The sequence below is a fragment of the Artemia franciscana genome, unplaced genomic scaffold (genome assembly GCF_032884065.1).
Source record: "Artemia franciscana unplaced genomic scaffold, ASM3288406v1 Scaffold_1418, whole genome shotgun sequence".
Taxonomy (NCBI): Eukaryota; Metazoa; Arthropoda; class Branchiopoda; order Anostraca; family Artemiidae; genus Artemia; species Artemia franciscana.
In genome coordinates, this window is record NW_027062822.1 from 50,253 (window position 1) to 77,001 (window position 26,749).

At 34.7% G+C, this 26,749-nt stretch overlaps 1 protein-coding gene across 1 annotated transcript in view; it reads left to right on the forward strand.

The window, feature by feature from the left end:
* The window catches only part of LOC136042530 (collectin-12-like), a 31,245-nt gene extending 16,359 nt beyond the window's left edge, over positions 1-14,886 (forward strand). The window contains exons 2-3 of the mRNA XM_065727492.1: positions 521-642; positions 14,394-14,886. Of these exons, the coding sequence (XP_065583564.1) occupies positions 576-642; positions 14,394-14,791 (465 nt within the window). The 5' untranslated portion in view covers positions 521-575 and the 3' untranslated portion in view covers positions 14,792-14,886. The remainder of the gene's footprint in view (positions 1-520; positions 643-14,393) is intronic.
* Positions 14,887-26,749: the final 11,863 nt, after the last annotated feature.

Here is a 26,749-nt window from a genome sequence, read left to right on the forward strand (position 1 = left end):
CCTCGTTCAAGGTTGGTAAATACATTCTTGTATATTTTTAATTGTATTATGTCATCCTATCTTACACCGTTGTGTATTACTTTTGCAACCCATGTTTCTCTTATCCGTTACATTGCATGATGTTTTGTCTTGAATAAACTGTTATGACTTGTTTAAACGAAAAATTATAGATTTTAACAACTTTTTAATCTGAAACGAACACTTTGTCTGTCTCTATTTTCTCTAAAAGTGGACCTGTCCGATTCCGTAACCTTTTTAATCTGCGCTAATGCACTATCCCCCAATATTTCAAGATATTTTTACCTCAACCTCTCCGTTCTTCTTCAAAAATACCTATGTATAAGCCTAAACTGGACAAAGGTAAATAAAACATTGATAGATGCAGCAAAATATATTTGTTATTCATGTTTAATTGATTTTAACTTCCTTGAAACAAATCTCTAAATTTTAATAATAGTAAATTTTGGAAAGTTCCCTCACGTTGTCTCTGCTACAGATTGATCTGTTGAGTTTTTTTTAGATTAGAATACAGTACAAAACTTTTCTCCCATTGGTGGCCAAACAAATTTTTCAAGATGAAGTTAACGTTTTTCTGCCTGTTTACTTTTCTCAGCTTTGCCAACCTCAGTTTTTCTCAGTCAGGTGAGTTGAAGCTTTATAAAACTGCCAACTATTCTGTTTGCGCTGACACCGGCATTCAAGTGTTTTCAGAATTTAAAGCTTTTATTGTACTTTCTTCAAGTTTGGTAACGCTTGGTAATAGTTTTCACAACTGCAAAGTATTTAAAATACCCTCTGTCCAGAAATTTGGATTTTGTCCTTACCATAATTGAGAATATTCAAAACAGTTTGCTTAGTTTTAAAATAACAGTTAAATTCTTCTTTTAAACTTACTTTAGTTCTGAATAAATGAGGAGAAGGTAAAGCCTTTTAGTGAGCTTATTTATATTATCAACTGGCATAACACTTCGGGCTGATAGACGATGTCTACGGGATCTTTGAGCAGTTACAGCATCCATAAGATAAATAGTCATCCTTTTCTAAACCATAATATGAAAAAAACTTCGTTTTCTTAAAGAGTTAAAGAGGCTGCGTCCCAAAGTCGAACCTTAAAACGTACAGGAATTAGAAGAGGCATTTGGGGGGCTGCCGCCCCCCAAACCCCCCGCTTTTAAAGACTCTTTTGTACAGGTTTTTTGTTTTTTTGCTAACCCCCCGCTCTTGGCTTCGGAAAGGCCCTCTTTTAATTAACAAAAAATTGAAATGAATGAATAATGGAATAACTTCGAAAAATGTTAAACACAAGAGGACAGGAGAACCATTGCGCCGAAACTAGTAATTAGTAACAATGAAGTCCCCTCACCAAAAAAAGCCTGTACAAAAGAGTCTTTAAAAGCGGGGGGTTTGGGGGGCGGCAGCCCCCCAACTGCCTCTTCTAATTCCTGTACGTTTTAAGGTTCGACTTTGGGACGCAGCCTCTTTAACTCTTTAAGAAAACGAAGTTTTTTTCATATTATTTCTGTACTTTTTCTACAATCCATGGTGGATGTAATTTAATAATTCCTGTACTCCTCGTACAGGAATTAGGAGAGGAAGTTGGGTGGCTGCCGCCCCCAACCCCCCCCCCCCCCCGCTTTTAAATCATTGTATAAAATAGAAAAAAAAATAGATAGAATGACCGAAATGTTTCTTTTGCTCATAAGAAGCTAATATTCTGTTATCTCTCAAATGATAAGCTGTCCAGGTGTTATCAAAATTTTTTTGATGTTGTGAACAAAAACCACCCGTAAGGGACTTGAGCCCTTGACCCGAGGATTAAAAGTCCCACGATCTACCGACTGAGCTAATCACTTGCATGTGTGTAAATATAACTTCTAAATAACTTTTAAAAATTTCAAATTAACATGGGCTCTTATGGAGAGAAATGCGTTAATTAAGTAGCTAATGCGTGGTTTCTGGAAAACAGGGAAGATGTTATCGGATCGAGCTGAAATCTCGCGGATAAGCTCCTGGGCCGTAGGGGACCTTAACTTGTGAATTTCAGTCCGATCGGACAACGTTAAAGGGGGGGGGGATGGGGTTGGGGGTCAAAACTTTCGGGGGGTTAAGTTTTCCTACGAAACTTTCAAAATTATTCGGAGAATTCCGCATTGAATGAGTCTTCGTACACCCAGATCTGATGTCGGCTGTGACCTGTAGGCGTCTAGGAAAAAAAAGAAAATGAACATTAAGTGGCTATGCGTGGTTTCTGGGAAACAGGGAAGGAGTTATCGGATCGAGCTAAAATTTCGCAGATAAGCTCCTGGGCCCTAGGGAACCTTAACTTGTGAATTTCAGCCCGATCGGACAACGTTAAAGGGGGGCAGGGGTTGACGGGTCGAAACTTTCGGCCAGATTTTCCCCATGAAGGAAAAGTTGGAGGGGAATGAAATTTGGCAGGTTTCTTATTTGAAGCTCGGGCTACGAAATGCATCCCTCCCCATCCCTCTGCGACCACTGGAACCGAAGATCGCTTAACATTGTCGTGGGTCGCCTCTTTATAGAGGCACGAGTGTGCCTCCTTGATGTATATTACCGCTTCTCTTTTAACCCAGAGGAAATTGGATTGGCTTACAGTAAAGAAATTTATTAATTTGAGCAGGTTTTCTGCACATGTAAAAACAAACATATATTCGTATCGAACCACTCAATCAAAACATCTAGGAATGGTGTCTTCCTATCCTTTTTGGTCTCTATAGTAGATTATATGTTTATATCTTAAGTGCTTAGTAGGCCAAACACACCTTTAAACTCCCATGTACCATAATTCTAAACTGTAATGACATCGTCCATGAGACATCCCTACAAAAAAAAATCGTAAATTTTTAATTCACCCAATTATGTCCAATTTTTAAGGCATTTCACTTAAATACTTCCAAGTTGCCGTTATAGAGGGCTCTCCAAGGAAATCCTTTATTTGTTAGTAATAAGAGTCTTGAAACTGAATATTCATGTTTTTAAATTTTTGCGCAAGATCTACTGAATTTTTCATTTCTAAGTTCATACTGCAGTTATAAACGTTTCAATTAGATATCTTAGCGTTATTAAAAATAAAGAGCCACTCGAACAAGAGCCATTTTTATTACCGAAACAAATCCACGTTTCAGACTTCGTAGAATGTCTTGAATTCAATTTCTACACATGTAGTGCTTTTATGGGAAACCCAGAAACAGTTAGATCTCGTTTTATTCACACTCTTAACAATTTTCCGATCATATCTCAAAATACACCAAATAACTCAATAAATATTTATTTCTTAAAAGAGGGCTGAATTAACTTCGTAAGAATTCCTGAGTAAGAACTACTAAAGGCACAATTAACTCTTTATGTGCCATGAATAAAACTGATAGTGAAAACTTTCAAACGTTACAGATACTTATGTCAAATTGGCGTCTGACTAAACTGATCATTTTACAGAAGATATATAGTAGAATTGAAGAATCATCAGAAACAAAAGATAAAATCACTCCACAATTAATTGTACAATAATTTTATCCCTAGGGGTACTTTTACACAAAGCTCTATGGCTTACCAGAACTGTACAATGAATGTATTCAAATATCTCCCTAATGAAATAAGTCTTATATAAGAATATCAGTACATCTTACAGAAAAATTGATGAGAATAAGATTCCTGAAAATTTAATACTAAGTAGCTTTGATATAACTTCCATGCAGAGAAGTATCGACATTTCCAAATCACTTATTAGAAGACAAGTATGTAAATGATCATAATCTAACCAAAGACAATGACATCATCTAACCTTCAACTTTTTTCAACTGAAAATAAGTCTGGTTGCAAATATACACTCTTTGGAGTATCTTGAAAATCTGACGCTTGATTCGTGCTCTCTTAAAGAAATGGATAAAAAAAATCAACTGAAAGTAAGGAACAACATTAAAGCTTAAACGAACAGAAATTATTGTGTATATGAGGGGATCCACCCCCGCGTCATTACTTCAAACTTTATGCTAAAGTTTGAATTTTGTTCTTTTTTTAAGAATGACCCCTGAATCACAAAGCCGTTTAATTACAATAAATAACTCTTTTGAAAGTACTAAAAAACTTCAGTATAAAGTCTGAGGTTTTGACAAGGGTGTGAACCCCCTCATATACATAATAGTTCCTGTTTGCTTCAAGTTTTAATGTTGTTCCTTACTTCCAGTTGAAAACTTTGTTTTTTTATTTAATTTCTGATCGTTTTTTCAATAATGATGGGAAATCCGACACCCCTTCATTGAAAATTCTCTTCTCCCTAAAAATCCCCAGATGGAAAGATCCTTCCACGTAACCCTCCCTCCTTGCCCTCCCCCCGCAAGAAAAAGTTCCCCCAGAAACTTCTATATACTTCCAAATAACCAATACTATATGCAAGCAATGGGCAAAGTTCATGACTTGGAGGCTTTTCCCCGGGGATTGAGGGGGATTAAGTCATCCTTAAAGACATAGCTATTAGATTTTTGGACTACACCTAACAAAATGGCTATCTCAAATTTTTTTTTCCTTTGACTTTTGAAAAAAATGAGCGTTGGAGGGGGCCTAGTTACCCCCGCATTTTTTTTGGTCACTTAAAAAAGCCACTAGAACTTATAATTTCTGTTCAAGTGAGCCCGACAAAAAAACAAAAAATATAACATTTTTGCAGATAGGAGCTTGAAACCTCTATAGTGGAGTTCTTTGACACGCAGAATCTGATGGTGTGATTTTCATTCAGATTCTATGTGTTTTAGGGGATATTTCTCCCTTTTTTCGAAAATAAAGCAAATTTTCTCAGGCTCTTAACTTTTGATGAGTAGGACTAAACTTGATGAAATTTATATATTAAAAATCAGCATCAAAATTAGATTATTTTGATGTATCTATTCGTATCAAAATTCAGTTTTTTAGAGTTTTTGTTACTATTTAGCCGGGTCCCACTGTTTGATTCGTTTACTGTGACATATCACTTTGAAATTATAGTGAAGAGGAAACTCAAATGTTTTCTAAAGTATCTAAACATTTACTTGTTTAGATCTGAACATTTAGAAACCTGCAGTTCACTACAAAAGACAGAAAAAGTTGATGAAATACCATTCCTAGATGCGCTGATTATGTATTGTATAGATAAGCTTGACCTTAAAGTTTTAAAAAAACCGATACTGTAAAACTTCACTTCAAGTCTAACCATCCTCGAAAGATTAAAAGAGTGGGTAATATCTATCTTGTATATGCACAAACTTAGACTTTTTGTCTCATTTGTGTAGGAACGACTTTGGAAACAAAGCTTTCATTTAATTTGTATATATAAAAACATTCAGAACTTAATAATTCTACTCTAAAGAGTGAGGGATGAGGATGGGGTAGCCCCTTTCATATACTGAGCAATCTTTGTTCGTCTTAAGGCTTAATGGTGCTTCTTTCTTTCGACTGAAAAATGTAAATTTTAATGTAATATTAAAAACAGCGTATTTTGTTAAACGCATGCTTTTTGGAAAACGTTAGCACTTTTGACTTATTTATACCTTATTTATTATTTTGTCTTATTTATTTTTTGATCTGTGTGGAGAGCCAAGATCAAAACATGCATTAATTCAAAAACGTTCAGAAATTAAATAAAAAAACTATTTTTTTAACTGAAAGTAAAGAGCTATATTAAAACATAAAACGAATAGAAATTAATCCGTATATGAAAGAGGTTGTCCTCTTCACAACGCCTCGCTCTTTATGCTAAATTTTTTTTTATTGTTATAAAATGTAGAGTTGTCACAGAGAGAAACTTTAGCGTAAAGAGTTAGGCGTTGTGGAGGGGACAACCTCTTTCATATACAGATTAATTTCTATTCGTTTTAAGTTTTAATATCGCTCCTTACTTAAAGTTAAAAAAAACTTGTGTTTTTAAAAATTTAATCGCAATAGAGAGTTGTCTCCATTCCTAGTTAATTAAGTTAGAATGGATGAATAACCTATTTTGGTCAGTCTTGCTTGAACCTATGTGATGTTTGGTAGCTGAAACTTTCATTATTTTTAATGATTTATTGACGCTATTTTGTCAGTAGTTTTGTTTTCTTTTTATTTGTTTTATATCATATTTTGCTAATGAGAAGACGGCTGGTACATATATATAAAAAATATCTGCCAAGGTTGCATGAACCGTCGTAATTTCTTCGGTATATTCTCATTTCTTGTATAAGGGAATGGCAGTGTTATCTTTGTCAATATTTACGTCATGCTTAAGGGGAGCATTTGACCGAGGATGTTTTTTTATCTTAATAATTAAGGGGGAAACAAACTGTTAACTTTCGTAGTGGTTAAACGTTTCTTAAATATGACAGAAGAAACATAATCGCTACTACACAATTAAGTTGCGATTTGCAACTAATACATTTTGCAAGAATTACAATACACATATAAATTACAGCTAAAAATGGTAATCAAAAAATGAGGAACATAAATCACGAAAGGTGTGTTATTGCTTGTGAAAAATATCTTTGGAATTTTGAGTCAGTTTATAAACCTTTTAATCAAGAAATATTAGCTTTATTGAAGAAAACACAATAGATGAGGTACTTGACCTGATTTAAGTCTCATCTGTCCTTGGAGATCGTTTTTGGACGAATTATTTTACCATTCTATTGATGTAACTCCTGTATGCACTTCCATCTTCTGCAAGGTGGAGAACATGTGGTAGGCTAAGTGACGATAAGTTGTCCTTCCATCTCTTTGTGGGCGGCGCTTTCTAGTTAAGGAACCATGTACCCTGCCATTAAAGTCTGTCTTTGGGAGACGAGTGTTATCCATACGTTGTATGTGCCCTAGCAATATAAGCTGCTCTAGTCTTATTCTATAGAGGATGGTTAGCTTGATCTACATATTTTGAAGAGGCTTTATGTTGGAAATTTTACCATGATAAGTAATACCAGCATTACGTCGCAATGATTTGTTTCGAAGGCAGCAAGACGATACTTATCATTTGCTTTTAAAGTGTGGGATTCACAATCAAATATGGATATAGGTGTGATAACCGAGCTAAATAGCCTCGATTGAAGCATTTCTGACAAGTTTTTGTTCCTCTAGATGGGCATCAGATTTTTGAAGTTGGGATTTTACAGTTCCAGACATTTCTTAATATCTTCGGAGTGGTAATTGTCGGTGGTGAATAAGCTACTGTAAGCTTGCCCTCTTCCGAGAACCAGAGACTTAGTCTGGCTGTTGCCTTAAGCAGACTTTGGGTACCTTGCAGTACTTAATTCTTATCCTTAACACATCAATTTGAATCTATAAAATTAATTACCTGGAGCTTTTAAGGGAACAATAAATTTATTTGGTAGTGTAATAGACTTAGTTCTTAATAGACTTATGCGATTTAGTTCTTTCGTACACAAAATTCGATGAAAACTTTATTTAATTGAGAAATTTGATAAAAAAAAAAGAGGAGAAAGCGTTGTAATTCGTGCTGTTAAATAAAACCTTCCCGAATAATTCTCTCAGGAATTAATTAGTCTAATATGGTGTGTGTCTGCAGTTCCAAGGAGGCCATTCCCACTGCCCAATAGTCTTCACCGAGAAAAAAATTTTTTTTGTAAGCTTAGAGCTGCTGAATATTTCTAATAAAGTACATCTGGATAAGGCTGTACTATTAGAATTATTAGTCTAAGTTATCAAAGAAACGAAATTCTGTTAATTGTTCTACTTTTACAGTTTTTATTTAATCAGTTCACTTACCTAAAATAGAATACAAGACTAAATTAGATGGGTCTACGGTGCAATAAAAACTTGGAATAACCTTAATTGGTTAGACAAAAATCTTATAAGTTTACCTCTAAACATGGTATTTACTAATTACGTTTCTTAATAAATATATGTATTCCTTGCACCTTAGGTAAACCTTAACCTCAACAGGGAAGACCTTTGAGAACAAAAATAGAAGGTAAACAGGACTGGAGCCAAGGGATTTCCAATTTCTATGTGTGGAAATACTGTGCATAAGTTCTAAGAAATAAGAGCCTGGGAAAAAAAGGTACAAGGCCCTTAAAGGATTCACTTCCTTTTTATGATTTATTCCACCTCAAACCTCCTGTTATTCTAAGCTTATACCAAAATTTTTATACTTCTGGGAAGGAACTTACCTGAGTTCTTAAGAAAGACACATTCTTAAGGGTAATTAATTTATGTTTGTTTTCAACAGACCTCTTTTACTTGACAAACCGGCCTCTTTTAAGAACAGGGATAAGAATGAAATCATAAGACCCGTAGCTGAATAAAGAAATATCTTAAAAGGATATTAGGCTATTTAATAGGTAACCACATTCCTTCTGCTACGGTCTGAATATAGTTTAGTACAATATCTTAATCCAAGGAACTAAGTCATGGTAACTATACCACCCCAACGATATAAGTCCTCCGAGGAGAAGATACTGCTCTAACCAAAGTTAGGGCCGAAACCCAGAAAGTGAATGTAAGAGTTTTACTTGACAATTTAATTCAACAAAATTAGGATTCTATCGGCTTAAACGAAGAGACGAAAAGCTTTTATATTGTTATTTTAACTTTACATTTAAAGAAAATGAGAGAAGCTAGGTGGTTGTCATAATTAGTTGAAAAGGTTACTTACCAAAGTTCCTTTCCCATCTGTTCTCCTCACAGTGCCAACTCAATGCCCCCTTTATGTTTCTGTTTTATTTATTTAGCTATCAATCGTGATTTGTTCTGAAACTCGTTTTTGTTCCGTTCCTTTTATAAGTTTTAGTCAGTCTTTAGCTTCTTGATATATATATATATATATATATATATATATATATTATATATATATATATTTGGTGTTGTACTGACGACGGCCCTTGGAAATAGGGTTGAAATATTCACTGAATTGAATTCCACTGTCAAGAGAAAATTTCCCTATTTTTCTTAGTTGGTTTTGTTTGATACGGAAAGGCAGTGTCACTTTTTAAATCCTGATATGGGATAGGTTTTTCTTAAAGAAACTATTAGGTAACGCATGCATCCTGGAGAAAACACTCTTTATTGGGTAACACCCAAACCGTATGACGTAACGATCAAAGAAATCCTGGGATAAAGAAGCCCTGAAGGTTTTTAAAGACTATCTATTATGCGTCTCTTAGAAGACATCCAATATGACTTATCATGTACCTGCATCTCGAAGAAGTTTAACAACATCTGCGTGTTGAGGGAATCAATCACCGTTCACCATAAATCATTAAAGGAAGATATGTGAAGGAGCTATCAGCGCCTTTAAAAGCAGAGAGGCATCGCTACTTATGAATTCTGCATTCTAGCTATATTTTTGAAAGAGTTCCTTTAAAGTACATTTAATTTAAGAACGAAATATGCATATTTTTCTTACCTATGAAGTAATCTTAATGACATAATGATACGACCATAAACACGATTAACCTCTGGGATAATTGCTTTATAAAATCATAATGCTTGACCAACAGACGTTAACAAATTAGTAAAATACCAATGTTTGCGATATAAAGTTCTTAATGTATGTCAATATTCAGTATAAGCTTTCTTTTACAATCAGATGCCGTAGTAATTACGTTAAGTTAATGATTAAAAATGAGTTGAAAACGCGTGTTTGAAAATGTTTAAAACAGGTTTTGGCTATATTTATTTGTGTTCAACTTGGATCAGGCTATGTGTTTCGTAGCTATTCGTCGAATAGGTGATGGTCTAGAGCAGTGAATCCCAAGTAGCCCAGGTGAATCCCAGGCATCCACAAAAACTTTACCTTTGGGATGATATGGAAAGGGGGTTTCTGATTCCTAGATAGGGTCCATAAGAATTTACCTGATTCAGATAGTGACGGACTAGTATATTGGTTTGAAATCACTTATCAATGCAGGGGAATATCAGAGGCAAATCTATAGCGTTGCCAGTAGTAAGGGTCGTACGGCCAAAACTTATTTTGTTTTAGATAATGCTAGAAAACCCTGTGCCCCCTTCGTGGAAATTCTCTCTCCCCATGACAAATTCCTCCGTGGAAATATCCTACCACGTAACCCCTTCCCCTTACCCCCCCCCCCTCCCCCAAAAAAATCCCCCCAAAACGTCTGTACACTTCCCAATAACCATTACTATATGTAAACACTGGTCTAAGTTTGTAACTTGCAGCCCCTCCCCCGAGGACCTTGAGGGAGTAAGTCGTCCCCATGGACATAGTTATTAGGCTTTTCGACTATGGTGAACAAAATGGCTATCTCAAAATTTTACACCGTTGACTTTGGAAAAAATTAGCGTGGGAGGGGGCCTAGGTGACCTCCATATTTCTTGGTCACTTAAAAAGGGCACTGGAACTTCCATTTTCCCTTAGAATGAGCCCTCTTGCGACATTCTAGGACCACTGGGTCGATACGATCACCCCTGGGGAAAAAAACAACAACACAAAAAAAAACACCCTTGATCGGTCTTCTGGCCAAAAATATTAAATTCCACGTTCTTGTAGATAAGAGCTTGAAACTTCTACAGTAGGTTTCTCTGATACTCTGAATGCAATGGTGTGATTTTCGTTAAGATTTCATGACTTTTAGGGGGTGTTTCCCCTATTTTCTAAATTAAGGCAAATTTTCTCAGGCTCCTAACTTTTTATGGGTGGGACTAAACTTGACGGAGCTTATATACTTAAAATCAGCATTAAACTGTGATTCTTTTGAGGTAGCTATTGGTATCAAAATTCCATTTTTTAGAGTTTCGGTTACTATTGAGCCGGGTCGCTCCTTATTACAGTTCACTACCACAAACTCTTTGAAATATATGTGTCTTGAACAGTCTTGGATAAAACTAATAGAATTAAAATAAATATTTGATAGATAATGATAATAATTGCTGAAAGCTCATCAGTTCAAAATTTTACTGTCTATCGCTTCTTACTTTCAGTTAAAAAAAAAAACATTTTTTTCAATTTCTGAGCGTTTTTGAATTAATATAGGTTTTGATTTTGGCTCACCATATATAAATAATTGATACGAAATTTGAATATTAATTTTACTTTTTTGGGTAAATGGCTTTCTTATAATTTTGATTGGACAATTTCCAGAAAAAAGCGATATTGGAGGTGAATTAGTTGCCCTCCAATTTTTCAGGTTCTTAAAAAGGGCACTCAAACTGTTAATTTTATTTATGGACGTTTCTATTAGCAATAGATGTACGTAAGTTACGAATTAACTTGCGTAACAAACTTCTATATTCGTATATTTTATTACGTACATTAGGGGGTTTGGCCCCTAGTCATTACCTCACGCTTTAAGCTAAAGTACAAATTTTGTTCCTATTCCTTAAGGCCGGGATTAATTGAACTGATGGAACTCGAAAATCCCATGTTAAAATCGGAAATTTATATTCAAAAAGTACTCAAGTATTTATTGGCGGAAGATTCCGCTTTTAATTTCAGGCCGTAGCTTCTTGAAGATGCTACAAAATGTTTGCTAGAATTTTGCTCTATTTTCTCTAATTGCTTAGAAATCTTAGAAAATGTCTCCCTCTTTTTCACAAGTGTACTCTATGAAGGATATTGCTTTTAGAACAAAATCGGTTCTATCATGAGCAGAAGCCAATAACCTGTAAGATGATTGCAACCATTTTTCGATGTATTTTCCTGTTTTCGAACAGTCCCATAGAATATTTTCAGCTACCTGAAATTTTTACAATTTTTTGCCAGAAAGAATCGTTTCAGATCGCCGATAACACCCCCAGAGACTAGATTGACAAGCTGGTATAATTAACCTGCTATTTGAATAATTGGATATTGCTGCCAATGAATAAGTGCTATTTGAAGGGTTTTTGACAATCGACGGTCTCCAGAGAATTGAGAGACAGAAGGCTACCCTAACTTCAATTTTGAACCACGACGTTTTCACGTTCACTTAATCACAGCCTTAAGAATAATCCTTTAATCACAGAAGCCGTTTAATTAGAATAAAAAGCTCTCATGAAAGTACTAAGGAAGCTTTAGTGTAAAGAGTGAGGTATTGACTAGGGGGCGAATCCCTTCATATTCATAATAGTTTTTGTTAGTTTTATGTTTTAATGTTGCTCCTTACTTTCAGTTAGAAAATCTTCTTTTTTTATAATTCTGATCGTTTTTAAATAGTTCTGGAAAATCCGGCGTCCCTTTCATGGAAATGTCCTTTCCCTCATGACAACTTCCTCCGTGGAAATATCCTCCCACGTACCCACCACCAGAAAAGATCCTCCCGGAAAACATCTGTGTAATTCTGAATAGCCAATACTATATGTAAACAAGGGGCAAAGTTCATAACTTGCAGCCCTTCCCCCGGGGACTGTGGGGATTAAGTCATCTTCAAAGTCATAGTTATTAGACGTTTTGACTGTGCTGAACAAAATGGTCATCTCAAAGATATATCATGTGACTTTAGAAAAAAATGAGTGACTTTAGGAAATAAACACACATCCATGATCGTTCTTCTGCCAAAAAATGCTTATACGCTGAATCCGATGGTGTGATTTTCATTAAGATTATATAACTTTTAGGGAGTGTTTCCTCTTTTTTGATAAAAGGCTATTTTTCCCAGGCTCGTAACTTTTGATAGGTAAAACTAAACTTGATGAAACTTATATATTTGAAATCCAAATAAAAATTGAATTTTTTGGTGTATCTATTGGTATCAAAATTATGTTTTTTAGAGTTTCAATTACTATTGAGCCGCGTCGCTCCCTTAATTAGAATTCGTTACCCGCGAACAGTTTGATAAAAAATTACTTTTATTATGACAAGGCACCAGGCTACTAACGGCCTAGGTTCCCGTATAAGACTATTTAACTATTTAATTTGAATATCTACCTGGAGGGCTTTTCGGGAATAATATCTTTTGGAAACCATTCTAAATGAAGATGAAGCATCATAAAATGCTGTTGTTCAGAAACTCAGTACGAGGTGTCTTCTCTTAAATGTACTTCGAAATTAAGTGTTTCTTTCTTTTGTAGTGTTTGCTGCGCAATCGCAGGTACAAATAGAGATAATTTATCGAATTGAGGGTAGTAAAAGAATTTATAAAAATATTGTTACGGACGCTATGCTATATATCATAGTGAAAAGTTGGACAGTAAGGCGTTATGCTTCGTTCCACACCAGGTTAACTTCGAATTTCGTTGAATATTTTTTGAGTTATTAGGCTTTGACCTATCTTTCTGTTTATAGACAAAATAAAGACTTCCACCGTTAGTAAGATTAGAACTTCTTTTCTGGGCCAGTTTAGAACCATACTTGTTTGCTTTAATTATTTGATTCTAATTTGCATACACTCATGCCTGGGTCCAATTTTATTTTGTTTATTTATTAATAATCTGCCTTCCTCTGTTCAGCATTCTACTGTCAAGATGTTCGCGGATGATGTAAAACTTTATCTACCAGTACGAGACCAAAATGATGTTCAACTTTTACAGGAGGATCTTGACTCTCTAACTTATTGGTGCGAATCTAATTCCATGTTCACAAACCCTTCTATGTGTGTTGTTCTACATTATGCTCGTAAACTCGCACCTGTGCATACTTACCAGCTGTCTGGCATACGAATCCCTTCCAACAAAATAGTGCGTGACCTTGGCGTTTACTTTGATACCCAATTGAAATTTGATAAGCATGTTTCGGTAATTGTAAGGAATGCAAATTATCGTTTATCGTCTATAAAGAGAAGCTTTAGTAGGTTTAACCTTCGTAATTTCTTACTACTATATAAATCAATGGTTCGCCCTCTTCTTGAGTACAATACTTCTGTTCGGTTTCCATTAAGTCTAACGGATGAGCATTGGGTAGATAAGGTTCAGAGAAGGGCCACTAGATTGGTCCCATACCTTCAGCACCTTTCCTATCCGCAGATATTTTCTAGGCTTCAACTCCCGTCGTTAAAGTTTCGTAGATGTCGCAGTGACCTTGTACATGTGTTTCGTATAATTAAAGGAGTGGATGATGTTGATCCAAATTTATTTTTTTTAATTTAGCCATTATCACTCTACTCGTCAGCATGATTATAAATTATATCCCCCAAAACCACTAAGAAAAATTGGTTAATTATGTTTCATTAGTAGAGTTGCCGGACCATGGAATGGTTTGCCTTTGGAGGTTGTCGAGGCAGAGTGTGTTCGAATCTTTAAGAATGCATTAGTAAATACGCCTTTTTATTTAGACGCTTTTGTTGTGTAGTGTCGTGTTATTTAGAAGTTTTTTTGCTGTTTAGTTTGTCGTTGCCAATTTACTTTAGATTAGTGTTATGATTTTGTGTTTTTGTGTTTTTGCGACAAGCATTGATGTTTACCGCTATTCGTAATAATAAATAATAAATAAATAAATAAATTTCTCTCTTTAATAATGTTTGAACTTTGGTTTTTATTTATTTCAGAAGGGTGCTTTAAAGAAGCTAGCTGGAAGAATTGCTTTACCTATACTGTGAAACCAGAGAAGATGTATTGGGGAGATGGTGTAGCACTTTGTAAAACCGAAGGTGCTGAAATGGTTACTATTGATTCCCCGGAAGAAAACGAATGTATCTTAAATCTAATCCCATCGAATGCTTGGATTGGATCCTTGTATAGTTCAAAATACTGGGTAGATGGTACAACAGTTGTTTGGAAGAATTGGTACTCTAATACCTTTGATGGACACACCGTAGGTTATATTAGTTCAGTTCATAGCGGAAATTGGTTTACTGTTTCTTCCTTGGATGCTCGTCTAACTGTTGTTTGCAAGAAGAAAAACCAATCTTGTCCTACCGATTGTAAATGTACAGTTGTGTCGTAAAGATTCAACTTGACACCCTCGGGACATAAATAATATAGTGATGCTTATATCATGATTATAAAGATATACTAATAAAATGAAAAGCTTGATTACAACGTTTCTTCTATAGCAACTGTCTAGTTCAATTTTTTTTTTTTGAAAAAGGGTTAAATTTCAAGCAATATAAGTTTGCAAGGACGCACAATTTTTTGGTTTAATTAAAAAAAAAAGGAAAACAACTAAGGCTAAGTTTGAAACTAAAGAGAAATAATGTTAATCACAAAAGGATTGTTCCTCCTTTCCTCTAAAAGCTAGGTTAACTTTGAATTCCTCTCCCAAAAGGATGAAATATTTTGCCTGAATGTATCATTTTGATCATTTACCTGTGAGAGAAGACAGTTCAGTCTTGTAAGAACGACTGCTTTGAGATGCTTATTTGTATCGTTAAATATAAACCAACATCCCTCTACCAACCATTTTTAATAGTTGAATCTACTGATAAAAATAACCTTAGATATTCAACCTAATGTTTTAAACCATTCCCCATATACTATTGATACACCTTTTTGACAACCTAAGTATGTGTAATGATTTTATTGAATTCAATTTGACGTTCTCGGTAATATTTTTTGAGAATCTTCTTTCAATACCCAAAACATTAGCAGCAATATTTGTTTTAGAAGTGGAAGGAACAGTATTGTGTATATGATGCATTTTGAATGGTTTAAAGTCCCACAAGATTCTTTGAAAGGTTCAAACTATTACTCTCAGCTCTTCTGAGGATATAGCTGTTATACTCTTTTAAGACCCAGGAAAAGTGGTAGCTATAACAGTCATTGTAGCAATACCAATTGTTTTAAAGTTGTAGCAATAGTATCAATATATACATCGTGCATTTGGTTTGGTCAAAACATCCTCCTTAAATCAATATGTAAATATTTCTTTGGGAGGCATAAGAGATATTGAGGGCCAAGGATTATAGAGAAAACCGTAAACGGGCTCTTATACCACGGATAGCCGGGTAAATTGAGCTTAAGGTGCCAAAGGAGGGATCAGGGTCCATGGAGAGTCAAAAAAATTGTGGTCCGAAAGTGGGCCAGTGGTCCCCTTAAGAATCAGAATTTTACAAGGTCAAAAATTTGTTTAACAATCAGAGTGACTAGTCAGGAAGGAAGGGGAAGGTAAAGTTGAGCCATAAGAATTTATTTGTCAGTTCTCTTTTAAACACAATTGACAATGAACCCATGAAATATCACGGCCTCTTAAAGATGCGGCGCACTAAAACGCACACACTAGTAAAAAAGAGAATAAGTTCTCACCCTTTTAGAGGATATTATTTCTCCTAGTATTTCCAAATAAAAAATGTATTATCCTTAAAAAGTTAGTAGAAACTACCAGAAATAACGGTTGACCATAATACTTTATTGCATTAATATAGCTGTATGCACGACCAGCTTGGAAGCATATTTCTTTTATTTTTATTAATTTATTTTATTATAGTTTCTTAGGGATGGGAGGGGGAAAGGATGGATGGTACTGTTTGTGTACTTAGGGTTTTGTAAACGGCGATGTCTACCCATACAAGGCTGTAAACTTCGGTTTTGTTGTCATCTGTTTATTTTTTTTCATGAAACCCCTTTTCTTCTTCTTCTCATTAAATTTCGCATTTGGCAGGTGTCAGTTTTATCATGCACACGAAAAATTAAAGTTCAAAACAAATTCACAGTCAACACCTATTTTTCCTGAATCAGAAAACATTGGGGATCAATATAAATGATGGAGTAGGGCCCGTTAATTCAAATTAGACCTTTTTGTGTGACTCATATTCTTTTAAATTGGGAGATGTTAAACATCCACTAAAAGTAAGTTAGCAGCTATCTTTAATTTGTTTTTTAAATGAACAAATATTTTTTTTTCTTTGGCTACTGGACTCTTCTACGTGTGCTGGGGACGGGCAGGTTTCTTTTGAAGTCAAACTTAAAAGGAAAAGAATTTATCATGAAGAAGCAAATGAAGCCAAGAACAAAAAAGAATAAAATATAGAATCTACTAAAAGTTAAAACAGCAATTTTCACGCAACTGAATAATAGCAAAGCCATACATTCATAAAAAAGATAGAAAACAAATCAGCAAAATATTGATTCTAACCTAAAACACGCCGAATAGTCTCAAAAATATAAATTGGGCTGTCTTTTACTCAGTTTTGCTCACGAGGAAGCATATTCTATTTCTCAGTAAAGCTTTAAAAAGGACACTTATGATTAAGATGTAAAACAAAAAAAAAAACAACAGAGATTAGAATGAATAATGAACTAAAATTTGAAAAAAAACAGATTTTAACCTTAATAGAAAACTAAGAACGAAAAAGAACTTATAATGAACCAAAAGAAACCCAATATTCAAGTCATACTCAGAACCCCCTCTTTAGCATCCCCATCTTTACGCTAAATTTTCTTGTTATTTCCGAAAAAGCTTCTGATTCTAATCAAATGGCTCTTATATTTAAGGAGTCGTTCTAAAGGAATTGGAAGAAGAGTTCAAACTTTAGCGTAAAGAGCAGGGTGTTGAAGAAATGCAATCCCCCCTAATATACGGAATAATTTATATTCATTTTTATTTTTAATGTTTTCCCTTACCTACAGTTGAAAAACTTTTTTTTACTGAATTTTTGGATGTTCTTCAAATAATGCTGGAAAATTTGCCTACCCATCCACGGAAAACTTCGATGAAAACAAATTTCCCATGGGAACTTTCTTCTTCGTACAATCCTTCCCCTTTGGGAATTATTCCCGGTTAATTTCAATCTCTCTGGAAATTCCCTCAGAAAAATTTCATTCGACTATTTCCGCCTAAAAAATTTTCCTTAGCTACTTTTTGTAAGAATGCCTTATTATTATGCTTATTACATTTACCTCCTTTGAGTAACTCAATTTCTGTAAAGTTTGAAATCCTCTTTTTTGCAATATATTTTAATTCATCAGACATTAAAATCATACCGGCTATCCAAATAGCCTAACTTAAAAATACTTTCGCCTTGGATATCAACCGTAATAAATCATTAAGTCTTAGATGGTATGTACACCCCTTTTTTCATAGAATAACAAATTTGAAATATCACAAAACCTTTGTACCCTAATGAATAACAGGGGACCTATTTTAGTCCAGTTGCTAAAAGACTAAATTCGAATGTTGTAAGATATTGCAACATTACGTGTTTTTAGTACTAGCTCCAATATACAAAATAAACTACTAATTTAACAGAAAGTCAGGGACTGGCTTCAATCTCTTGAGGGGATGGAACGAAATGTACTAAACAAATCAAAGCTAAGCACTAAAATGAATATAAGATACAAATCTTAGAAAAATAGGGGTTGTTCGTGTGTCCGGTCTCAAGATAGCAAGATGAGGAGCTTTGGTAAGAGACTATTTTTTAAATATCTACGACAAACACCTGTCTTCTCTCAATGTCCTTAGGTAGAAAGTTAAAATAATATTATAGAGCCTTTTCGTCACTTTTTTAAACTGAGACATCCTATTTTGTGTTTTGAGCTGAGTTTTAGGTAAAGCCTTTTGAACTTCCCTTTTGGTTTTGACCCTCTTGGCCCTACCCTTAGCTAGAGCCTTATCTTCCCTTTGAGGACTCGCACCTTAGGTTGATCAGAGCGTTAAATCTCTCAAATAATTTAAAGTTGCCTTTGGATTTACTCTGACTTAATCCCTTTGAGTAAGGTATTTTATTAAGCTGTATTCTGGCCACAATAAAGCTGTGATTTCCCTATAAATAGCTCAAGGTCCTTCTTAGATTTTACTCTGACTTGGTTGCAGGTTTTATATTTTTCTCTTTGTCCCTTTTCTTAGTTAAGGCCGAGTGAGTCAAATCTATAGCATTAGTGAAAGATAACTCAATTCTGAGAATTGGTTAACTTTAAGATTTGTCCCTTTTTTTAAGGACCCGAGCAGATTCTTTCACAAAACTTAAAATTAATACTAACAGTGAGGATATACTCAGAATAACAAGTTGTTCAAATGGCTACTAATTCACAAAAAAAGGAAGAGAAAGCTAAGAAAAACTTTGTTTCTTCCTCAAGTTAGAGTCTCTTGGAACTTAAACCTCAGTGCTTATGATAAATTTAATAAATATAATTGAAGTTTTCTAGACATTTGGCATTTTGTATACCTCATATATTTGTTCTCTAGTGTCAATACGGTGGAGTTTGAATCCTGGGGAGAGGTCTTTGCCCCCCTTCCCTCTCCAACTCATTCTTTTACCTACACTATTTTTTTCTTCTATCAATACAACTAAGTTGTCCGTTCTGCCAATATAAACGAGCTCAAATACAGGAAGCGTTATTATTTGAGCTAGGTTCGCATCGTGGAATCTAAATTCCCATCAACAGACTAGGGAAATTGAGTTACTGACATCTTCCTTGTTAAAGTTATAGTTTGCCTAAGGTCCAAGGGGCATTAGTACTTGTTAAGTGAAATAATTTGTAAATACCCTTTTTCAAGTTGAATTGATAAATTTGGTTCTAATTTTTTTCTTTTTTTTATATTCCAAATTTTCTTAGTTCCTTTTGGAAACTCTTTAATTGACTTTCTCTCATACTATTTGAAATGCTTCTGACTGATCAAATAAAACTTGAAATAGTAGTACCCCTATTCCCTACTTAATTTGCAGATTTATCTAACCAGACAATTCGTATTAAAAGGTTATAATACCTTCAGACTCCGGCCTTAACTAATTACTAATGTGTATTCTATTTGAAATTGTTAGTAGCGCTAAAACTTATCAAAATTAGTTTTTTATCGCAAAAGACACCTCGCTAGCAGAAACACTTGCCTTGGATAACTGCTGCACACACACCACACGAATAAATTTAGATAGAAACTATTGGGGACAGTTTCAAACAACACTAAAGAATTTAACATCCTTTTCTCTATTTCGTTTTGTCAATCTTAAAGTAAAGTCAAGCTATCACCGGATTTGAGTACCAATTTGAGCCCCATTGCCTCAATTAAAAACGCTACCATTGTTTGATTGTCTCCTGGAGAGTTTTGGGTGACTTATTTTATAAATAGAAATCAGTACGTTAAGAACGAGCGTTTAGTAACGCAAGTTACCCAAGGCCTACTTAGGGTAATAGCGAGACTCAGATTTTGGTCCTCGAAAGAAGGCAGCCTCTGGTGAAAAAAGTATTCAACTTTGTTTACGTTTCCGTTACAGTGGGGGAGGATGAATAATATTAATTTTTTTGTCAAATTTAGTTCTTTTCCTCCCTCAAGAGTGTGTCTGTTTAAGTTTTCTGGTGGTTATTTCTGGCTTGACAGTCGAAAAGGTTCAAAAGCAGTTTGATTTGGGTTCAGTAATAATTTCGACAGTGTTCACTATTTTAGAAATGTCTTTGTTTTTATTAGTTGCATAATCCATTTCGTCTTTGGCTTAAATTCTTAATGTTGGTACCCTAGGTTTGTCTGTGGGAGCAGCAGTAGTTGAGTCGAGACACACGACTTTCCCTGGATATTGAAGAGCTAACAGTAAGATTTACGAACTCAGAAAATTATAATCCCCCCCCCAGATAAAAATATTCTAACTGTGGCAAGCCAGGACACTTTAAAAGAGATTGCTGGGAGCCATCAGCGTACTTAAAATGCAAAAAATTTGGTCACACCATAGATAAATGTACAACCTATAACCCAATTGAGAAAAAAAAATTCAGAAGGGACTCAGAAGAGGGTTGTCCCAAGCATGAGAAGAAAATCACGAAACCTCCTTCGAATTTCGATGAAAATGTTTGCTTTGTTGCGTTACTTGAATATAAACATTGAGCCAAATTCTTTTTCGCTTTTGTGGAATGCTGAAATTACATACCATAGTTTTGTTAGTGTGTTCTTGATAGTGGGTGTCAGCAACGCCTATTAAAGGAAGAGATATTCCATAAATTTCTAGAAAAGATTCATACGCACCGTAAACCATCAATTCGAACCATGGAATCTTTAAGCAGGAACGTATTACCACTAACAGCGGAAATAAATATAGGATTCTGCATTTCAGATGAAAAAATCGTAAGCAAAGAATATTTTGGAAATTCTAAATTGTATTAAATTTGAAATTTGAAATAATCATTGTATTTGATATATTAAACAGATTAAACAGCACATTGAACCTGCGAAATAATAATTTTTTTCAAAAAAAACCTATTGACTGAAAAATAAATTTCCTTGGGCTTTTTGCTGAGAAGTATCGGGTCGAGGCATCGCACATATAGGAACGTAAACCTTTATTCAAGCTAATTGTTTTAAAATCTCCCAATTTTTTTTCAGAAGATTGTAACTTGTTTGGTTTTTGCGTCTCCACCAAGAGGGTAAAACCATAAACTAAAAAACTAGATTCTATAAAAAGAATAGAACCACCTACATATATTTTAAGAATTATATTATATCTAGGCCTAACTGGTTATTACTGAGAATTTCATCAAAATTGTCCAAAAGTAACGAAACCTTTAAAAATAACTTCACTACGTGGTTTGTAAATACATCGTTTAATTACTTTTGTGAATGATGATAGGATCGAGATTGGTCTGTATTTTGTCAGATCTTTCACCTATTCACCCTTATGCAGGGGTATAACACATGCAGACTTTAAGCAAGTTAGGGAGTTTCCACCGTCCAGTTGAAAAAACAAGTTGATGATATGAGCTAAAAATTACGTAATATTTGGCATTATCTGTTTTAACAGTCTTGTTGACGAGCCATCCAAACCTTCTGACGACCCATTCTTCAGTTGGTAGGCAGCTGGCAGTTATTCCTCCGTTGACACTGGCATTAGGAAAAAGAGCAGTCCAAAGAAGGCAGTATGGATGTAGAATATGTTTAATCAGGTATACTTCGAGTTGTTGCCTCAAGTGATGCTACGTGACCAATATTTGCAAATTCCTCATTTAGGACACCAGCAACATATTGCTTTCCTTTAACAATTTTGTATTTTTGTAATAATATCTCTCCCGGGAGGTTTTTTTTCTTTTTTTCCAAGTAATTCATTAATAATCAACCAAGTCTTTTTGGGGACCCTCAGCTATATGAAATTCATAAAAATAGTATGACTGCTGTGCTTGTCGCGGTAGCATTGTCATACAGTTTTTGTACTTCCAAAATTTGGCCTAATTTTTAATGTGTAGGATATGTAAAAATTTTTCTTAAGGGGTTATTTTTGGTCTGGATAGAAGGCAGAACAACAACTGTAATCCATGGTTTCTTCGGTCTAGAATAACGCTTACCTTGTTGGCTTGATAAAGGACATGCCTTATTAAGTACTATTTTAGAACGGGTCGATGAAGCACTCGGTAGCTTTGTCCGTGTTGTCATATTCTAAGTAGGGAGACTGGTCGACTTGGGACAGTAAACTTTTCAGTTTTTCAATTGAAGTAGCGTTCAGTCTTCTTGTCCTCAAAGAAGAGGTTGCAGGAGGGTTTCGGTTTGAAGGTCGAACAGGACCATAAAGTGGTCAGAGGTATCTTCAACAATAACATTTAGAGCCCAGTGTCTCAAAATTTATGAAAATATTGTCAATTAGCAATACTGATGACTCCTTGATTGTCCTTAGGATCGTGCTTGTTGGAAGCAAACCAGCGGACGTACAACTCGTTACAAAGTCAATGGCAATATTATTTGAAATCATTGAACTCACTTCCCTATGTCCTGAAATTTTCTAACAAGAGTATGGTTTTTTGTCCAAGGTGGAAGATATAGAAGAAATTTGCAAAATTTGAAATAATTTATCCGAATTCCTTTTAAATTACCACTACTAAGAAGGGGGAAAAGACCTGAAGCATAAAGGACAGAAAGATCACAGAAAGTAAAATAAAGTTAGGCCATCGTATGTCTATTATGCTTCCCTCTGTTTGTAGCAACCTTTGCATAGCCAATCTGAATCTTTTTAATTATATCACAAACAGTACGCTGACGTAAGATCGAAGGATTGTTAGTAATAGAAATACCAGGCCAACGAATACAATCAACAAGAGGGATAATGAAGTTATTACAGTGAAGGGGAGTAGCAGTAGTACAGTTATAAGGAAGAAACTCACATTTATCTATATTAAGTGAAAGGCCAATATCAGAGAAAGCAAATGAAACTATAGAGACCATTTGAGAAAGACCCTTTTTTGAACGACTAATCAGAAGTAAGTCGTCAGAAAACGCAAGATAAGAAACATCCGCAAGACCAGAAAGGTATATACCTGAAATCTTAGCCCCCTGCCCAACTCCTCTTCGTACCCTTATAATAGTGTCTGGTGCAGATCTTAATTAAAGAAAAGAATTTGAATATCCAAATCAAATAAGCATTAGAACAGAGAGATTGACTCCAGAATTATACAGAGAAAAAAGGAGCTGACTAAGGACCACACTATCAAACACTTTCAAACGATCCAAAGCACAAATATAAAAATCATCTCCCTTGGAAGAATTATCAGCCAGTGAAGAAGACAGAATCTTAAGCATGCTGACAACCCACCCCATGCCGAAAACCAAATTGGTTCTCACCCTCATTGATATTCTTAGTCAAAAAAGGTAGAAGAATATACTCAAAAACCTTGCTAATGTTACAAGAGAGAGTAATAGGTTGGTAGCAGAGCCAATCAGTCGATGACTTTCCCCTTTTTAAAATTGACGAAATAGAGCCACACAGAAAACTCTTAGGTACGCTTGAAGTATATAGACACATTTGAAAAAGAAGCTGAAAGTGAGATATAAGGGGGGTTCAATCAATCGGCATATACATCTTAGAAATATCATCCTTATCTAATGAATCAGATTTTAAACTTTTCCCAGCATCAATTACGAAAGAAAAAGATAATTGGCACTACATGGCGTTGTGAAAGCGTTGTACTAAAGAGGGGGGTAAGAAGGCAAGTATATACAGAATGCACTGAATAGTTAATCACCAAAAAAATTAAAGAATAATGTTTTATACCAAGATGAACATGGAAGGCAATTATTTGTCATAGTATCACTATTTAACTTGTCAGAATTGATCACTTTTCGCCAATCTTTCCTACTCATAGGGAAGTCCATACCACGGCAACGTGCCGACCTCAGATAACGTTTATATTTGGTTTTAGTTTTACGTTTGAGATCAGCCACGCACCCAAAACTTGGCCGACCCCATTAATTCCGTATCTGGAGCCATAGTTTCGCTTTATTTTTTGTGGACTTTAAGCAAGGGCCCATTGACCAGATAGGTTTTTGTGTTCTTTTACGAATAGGTTGCTGAGGTACGGCAGCTTCTTCTGCCCTTTTCATACACATCACAAGTTGGTTATAATAACAGTCAATATTGACTTTACCATTCGTAGGTACCTGGTGCTGAAGAAGATGATATGGAACACGTATGGTAGAAAGAAGGGCTGTCAAAGTAGAGATGTATTGCGGTATATTTGCTTTGCTCCAGTTGCTTTTTTCAAACCACTTCAATTTTTCTCGTGAGCAATTGGTTTCCGATAGATCAATATCCATTTTAAATATCGCTGAATTTGGCATGTGGTCAGTATCTTACTTGTTAAAATGAATAGAAGCAGAGGAAGAGATAATGCCAGGCGAGCCAATAATATGGTCAATATCACTTGTACTTCCAGAGTGATGAACATACGAAAATTTGTGGGATTTGGGCACAACGCGGTACGATGGAAGACACTCAAAAAGCGAATCACTTCTCACAGAAGATCGATTAATATCAGTATTAAGGTCCCCAATTATTATATAGTGTAGAAAGTTTGACAGTACCTGATTCACAAGACTCTTCAGCAGTCTGTTCTTGCTTAAGATAACAAAAATAGCTTTGAAAGAAAAAATGATGCCAATTTTTGAAAGACAAAAGTTGGTCTATATGCAAGTGCATCCAAAGAAACTGGTTATGCTTCTGATTAACTTTAGAGCTTTGGAGTAATTCGGATGAACGTCTCTGTCAACACAACGAGGAATTGAAATTAAAATTGAAATTAAATTTACTTGACATTAATTGAAATTGAAAATTTATTGTTTTATTTGATTCCTTGTCGACACGACATGTAATTGACACGTAAAATGTTGACTACGTATCGGCGTTTTATCTTCTTTTAATGAGAGAAAAAAGTTAGCTTTTCTTCTTTGCATAAGGATTACAAATTTAAATGGAAAATTCAAAACGGAAGATGAATTGATAGCATTTCTTTTAAAAATTATAAGTTAATTGTGCTCAGTAATTGTAAGGAGTAATTGAACTTTATCAAATACTAAAACACAAATGTTGACTTGATGTCTAATGTCCGTTGACTATGTAAAGCCAACTGTAACGTATCTTAGACAAGATCCTGAACCAAATGTGAAGTTTTCAATAGGGTATATTATTATCCAGATTAGCACACCTTGGTCCATCAATCCGAAGGACCAAAGAACCAAAAGACAACCAAATTTAAAACCAACATCACGTCATATAAAGATTATCAACCTGCATTAACAATGAAGCCATATTTGTCAATATCCACTATAAGAGCAGCATTTCAACAACTAAACCATTGACAAATTTATTTTTTAGTAAAAAAGAAGCATCCTTGTCCACGAAATTGGAAAGAAGTGTGGTATAAGGCTGTGAAGTTGAATACCATTGTATCCTCCATCACATTGGGCACTTCGTTCAAGGTTTTAACTAAGAAATGTGTGTCCTTGTTAGGCGACTTCACAGCTTTGTATTTCTAGAATGTGAATAGTCACCAAAATGTGCATGTTAGTTGGTCTTAAGGAGTTCTCTGAATACAGGAGCATCCCAAACATAGGTCAAAGATTCCAAACATTAAAATCTACTTCCTTGAAATGCCTAACTGTATGGTCTCATATATCATCGTATACGTGATGGTACCTTGACAGGGAGAGCTATTATAAAAATATGTAAAATCTGGCATGTCTAACAACGTCTTATTGGATGGTTAGCCAAATAAAATCTACAATTTCGTAGCCAGTGCATTCCTTTGGTAGCAAGTGGAATACAAAGCACATTTATAGCTGTAATTATAGCTGTAATTTATAGTTGTAATTTATAGTTGTAATGTTTACATTGATATTTTCTTTCCTTTCTCCGTTTTATCTATGGTGCATAGGCTTCCAGTAGTTTCAATCCATTACTGGATGAAAAATATTCAAAATTTTTTGCGATATGAAATAAAAAATGAAATAAAACAATTGGTTTTATAATCGACTAAGCCGAGGCCAAGTTGAGTAATAAAAATCTCTTCATCATAGATAATGAATACTAAATTAAGGAAAACTAATTAATAGATAATAAGATTACTCATTAAGAATAAGTATATCTTATTTTCTAAATCTTGAAATTTACGAGAAGTAAGAGAAAAATAGGAGTTCAAAAACTCTTTATAGAAACGAAGTTACCTTATGTGTTTTTGATTGAAGAAAGAGGCTTAAAACTAAAGAAAAGTCTTCTTTTTGTATTTTAGCAGTTTTCTCCTGTTCCTGTTGTTTTCCCTGTTCCTGTTGCTGTTCTTTTCCTGTTGTCCTCTTTGTTTCAGTTAGGCTGCTCTTTTTGAAAAGCGATGATTACAATTTTATGAAAACGATCAAACGAATGAGTTTTTAACAAAACTAATTTTAAGGATTATGCTGTACTTTTCAGAACAATTTTAATTATACATTTAAATTCAATACAAATTTAATTTTGAAGAGCAAGATAGAAATAGCAGGTCTACGGGAACTTATCAGTTCCCGTTTCCTATTGTAGTTTTCCGGCGTAGCTGCATTGAACTTACAATAGATGGCGTAGAGTACAATCAGTTTTCGAGAACATTTTTCCTTTAAGATTGTTTTTTGCAAGATTCCCAGGAACATTTTCCAAAGATTTTCCTTTTGAAAACCACCGGAAAGCAAAAATGGGAGATTGGAAATCAAATGTGACGTTTAGATCATGAAAACTATTGGAATAGTGCTAATTATGGC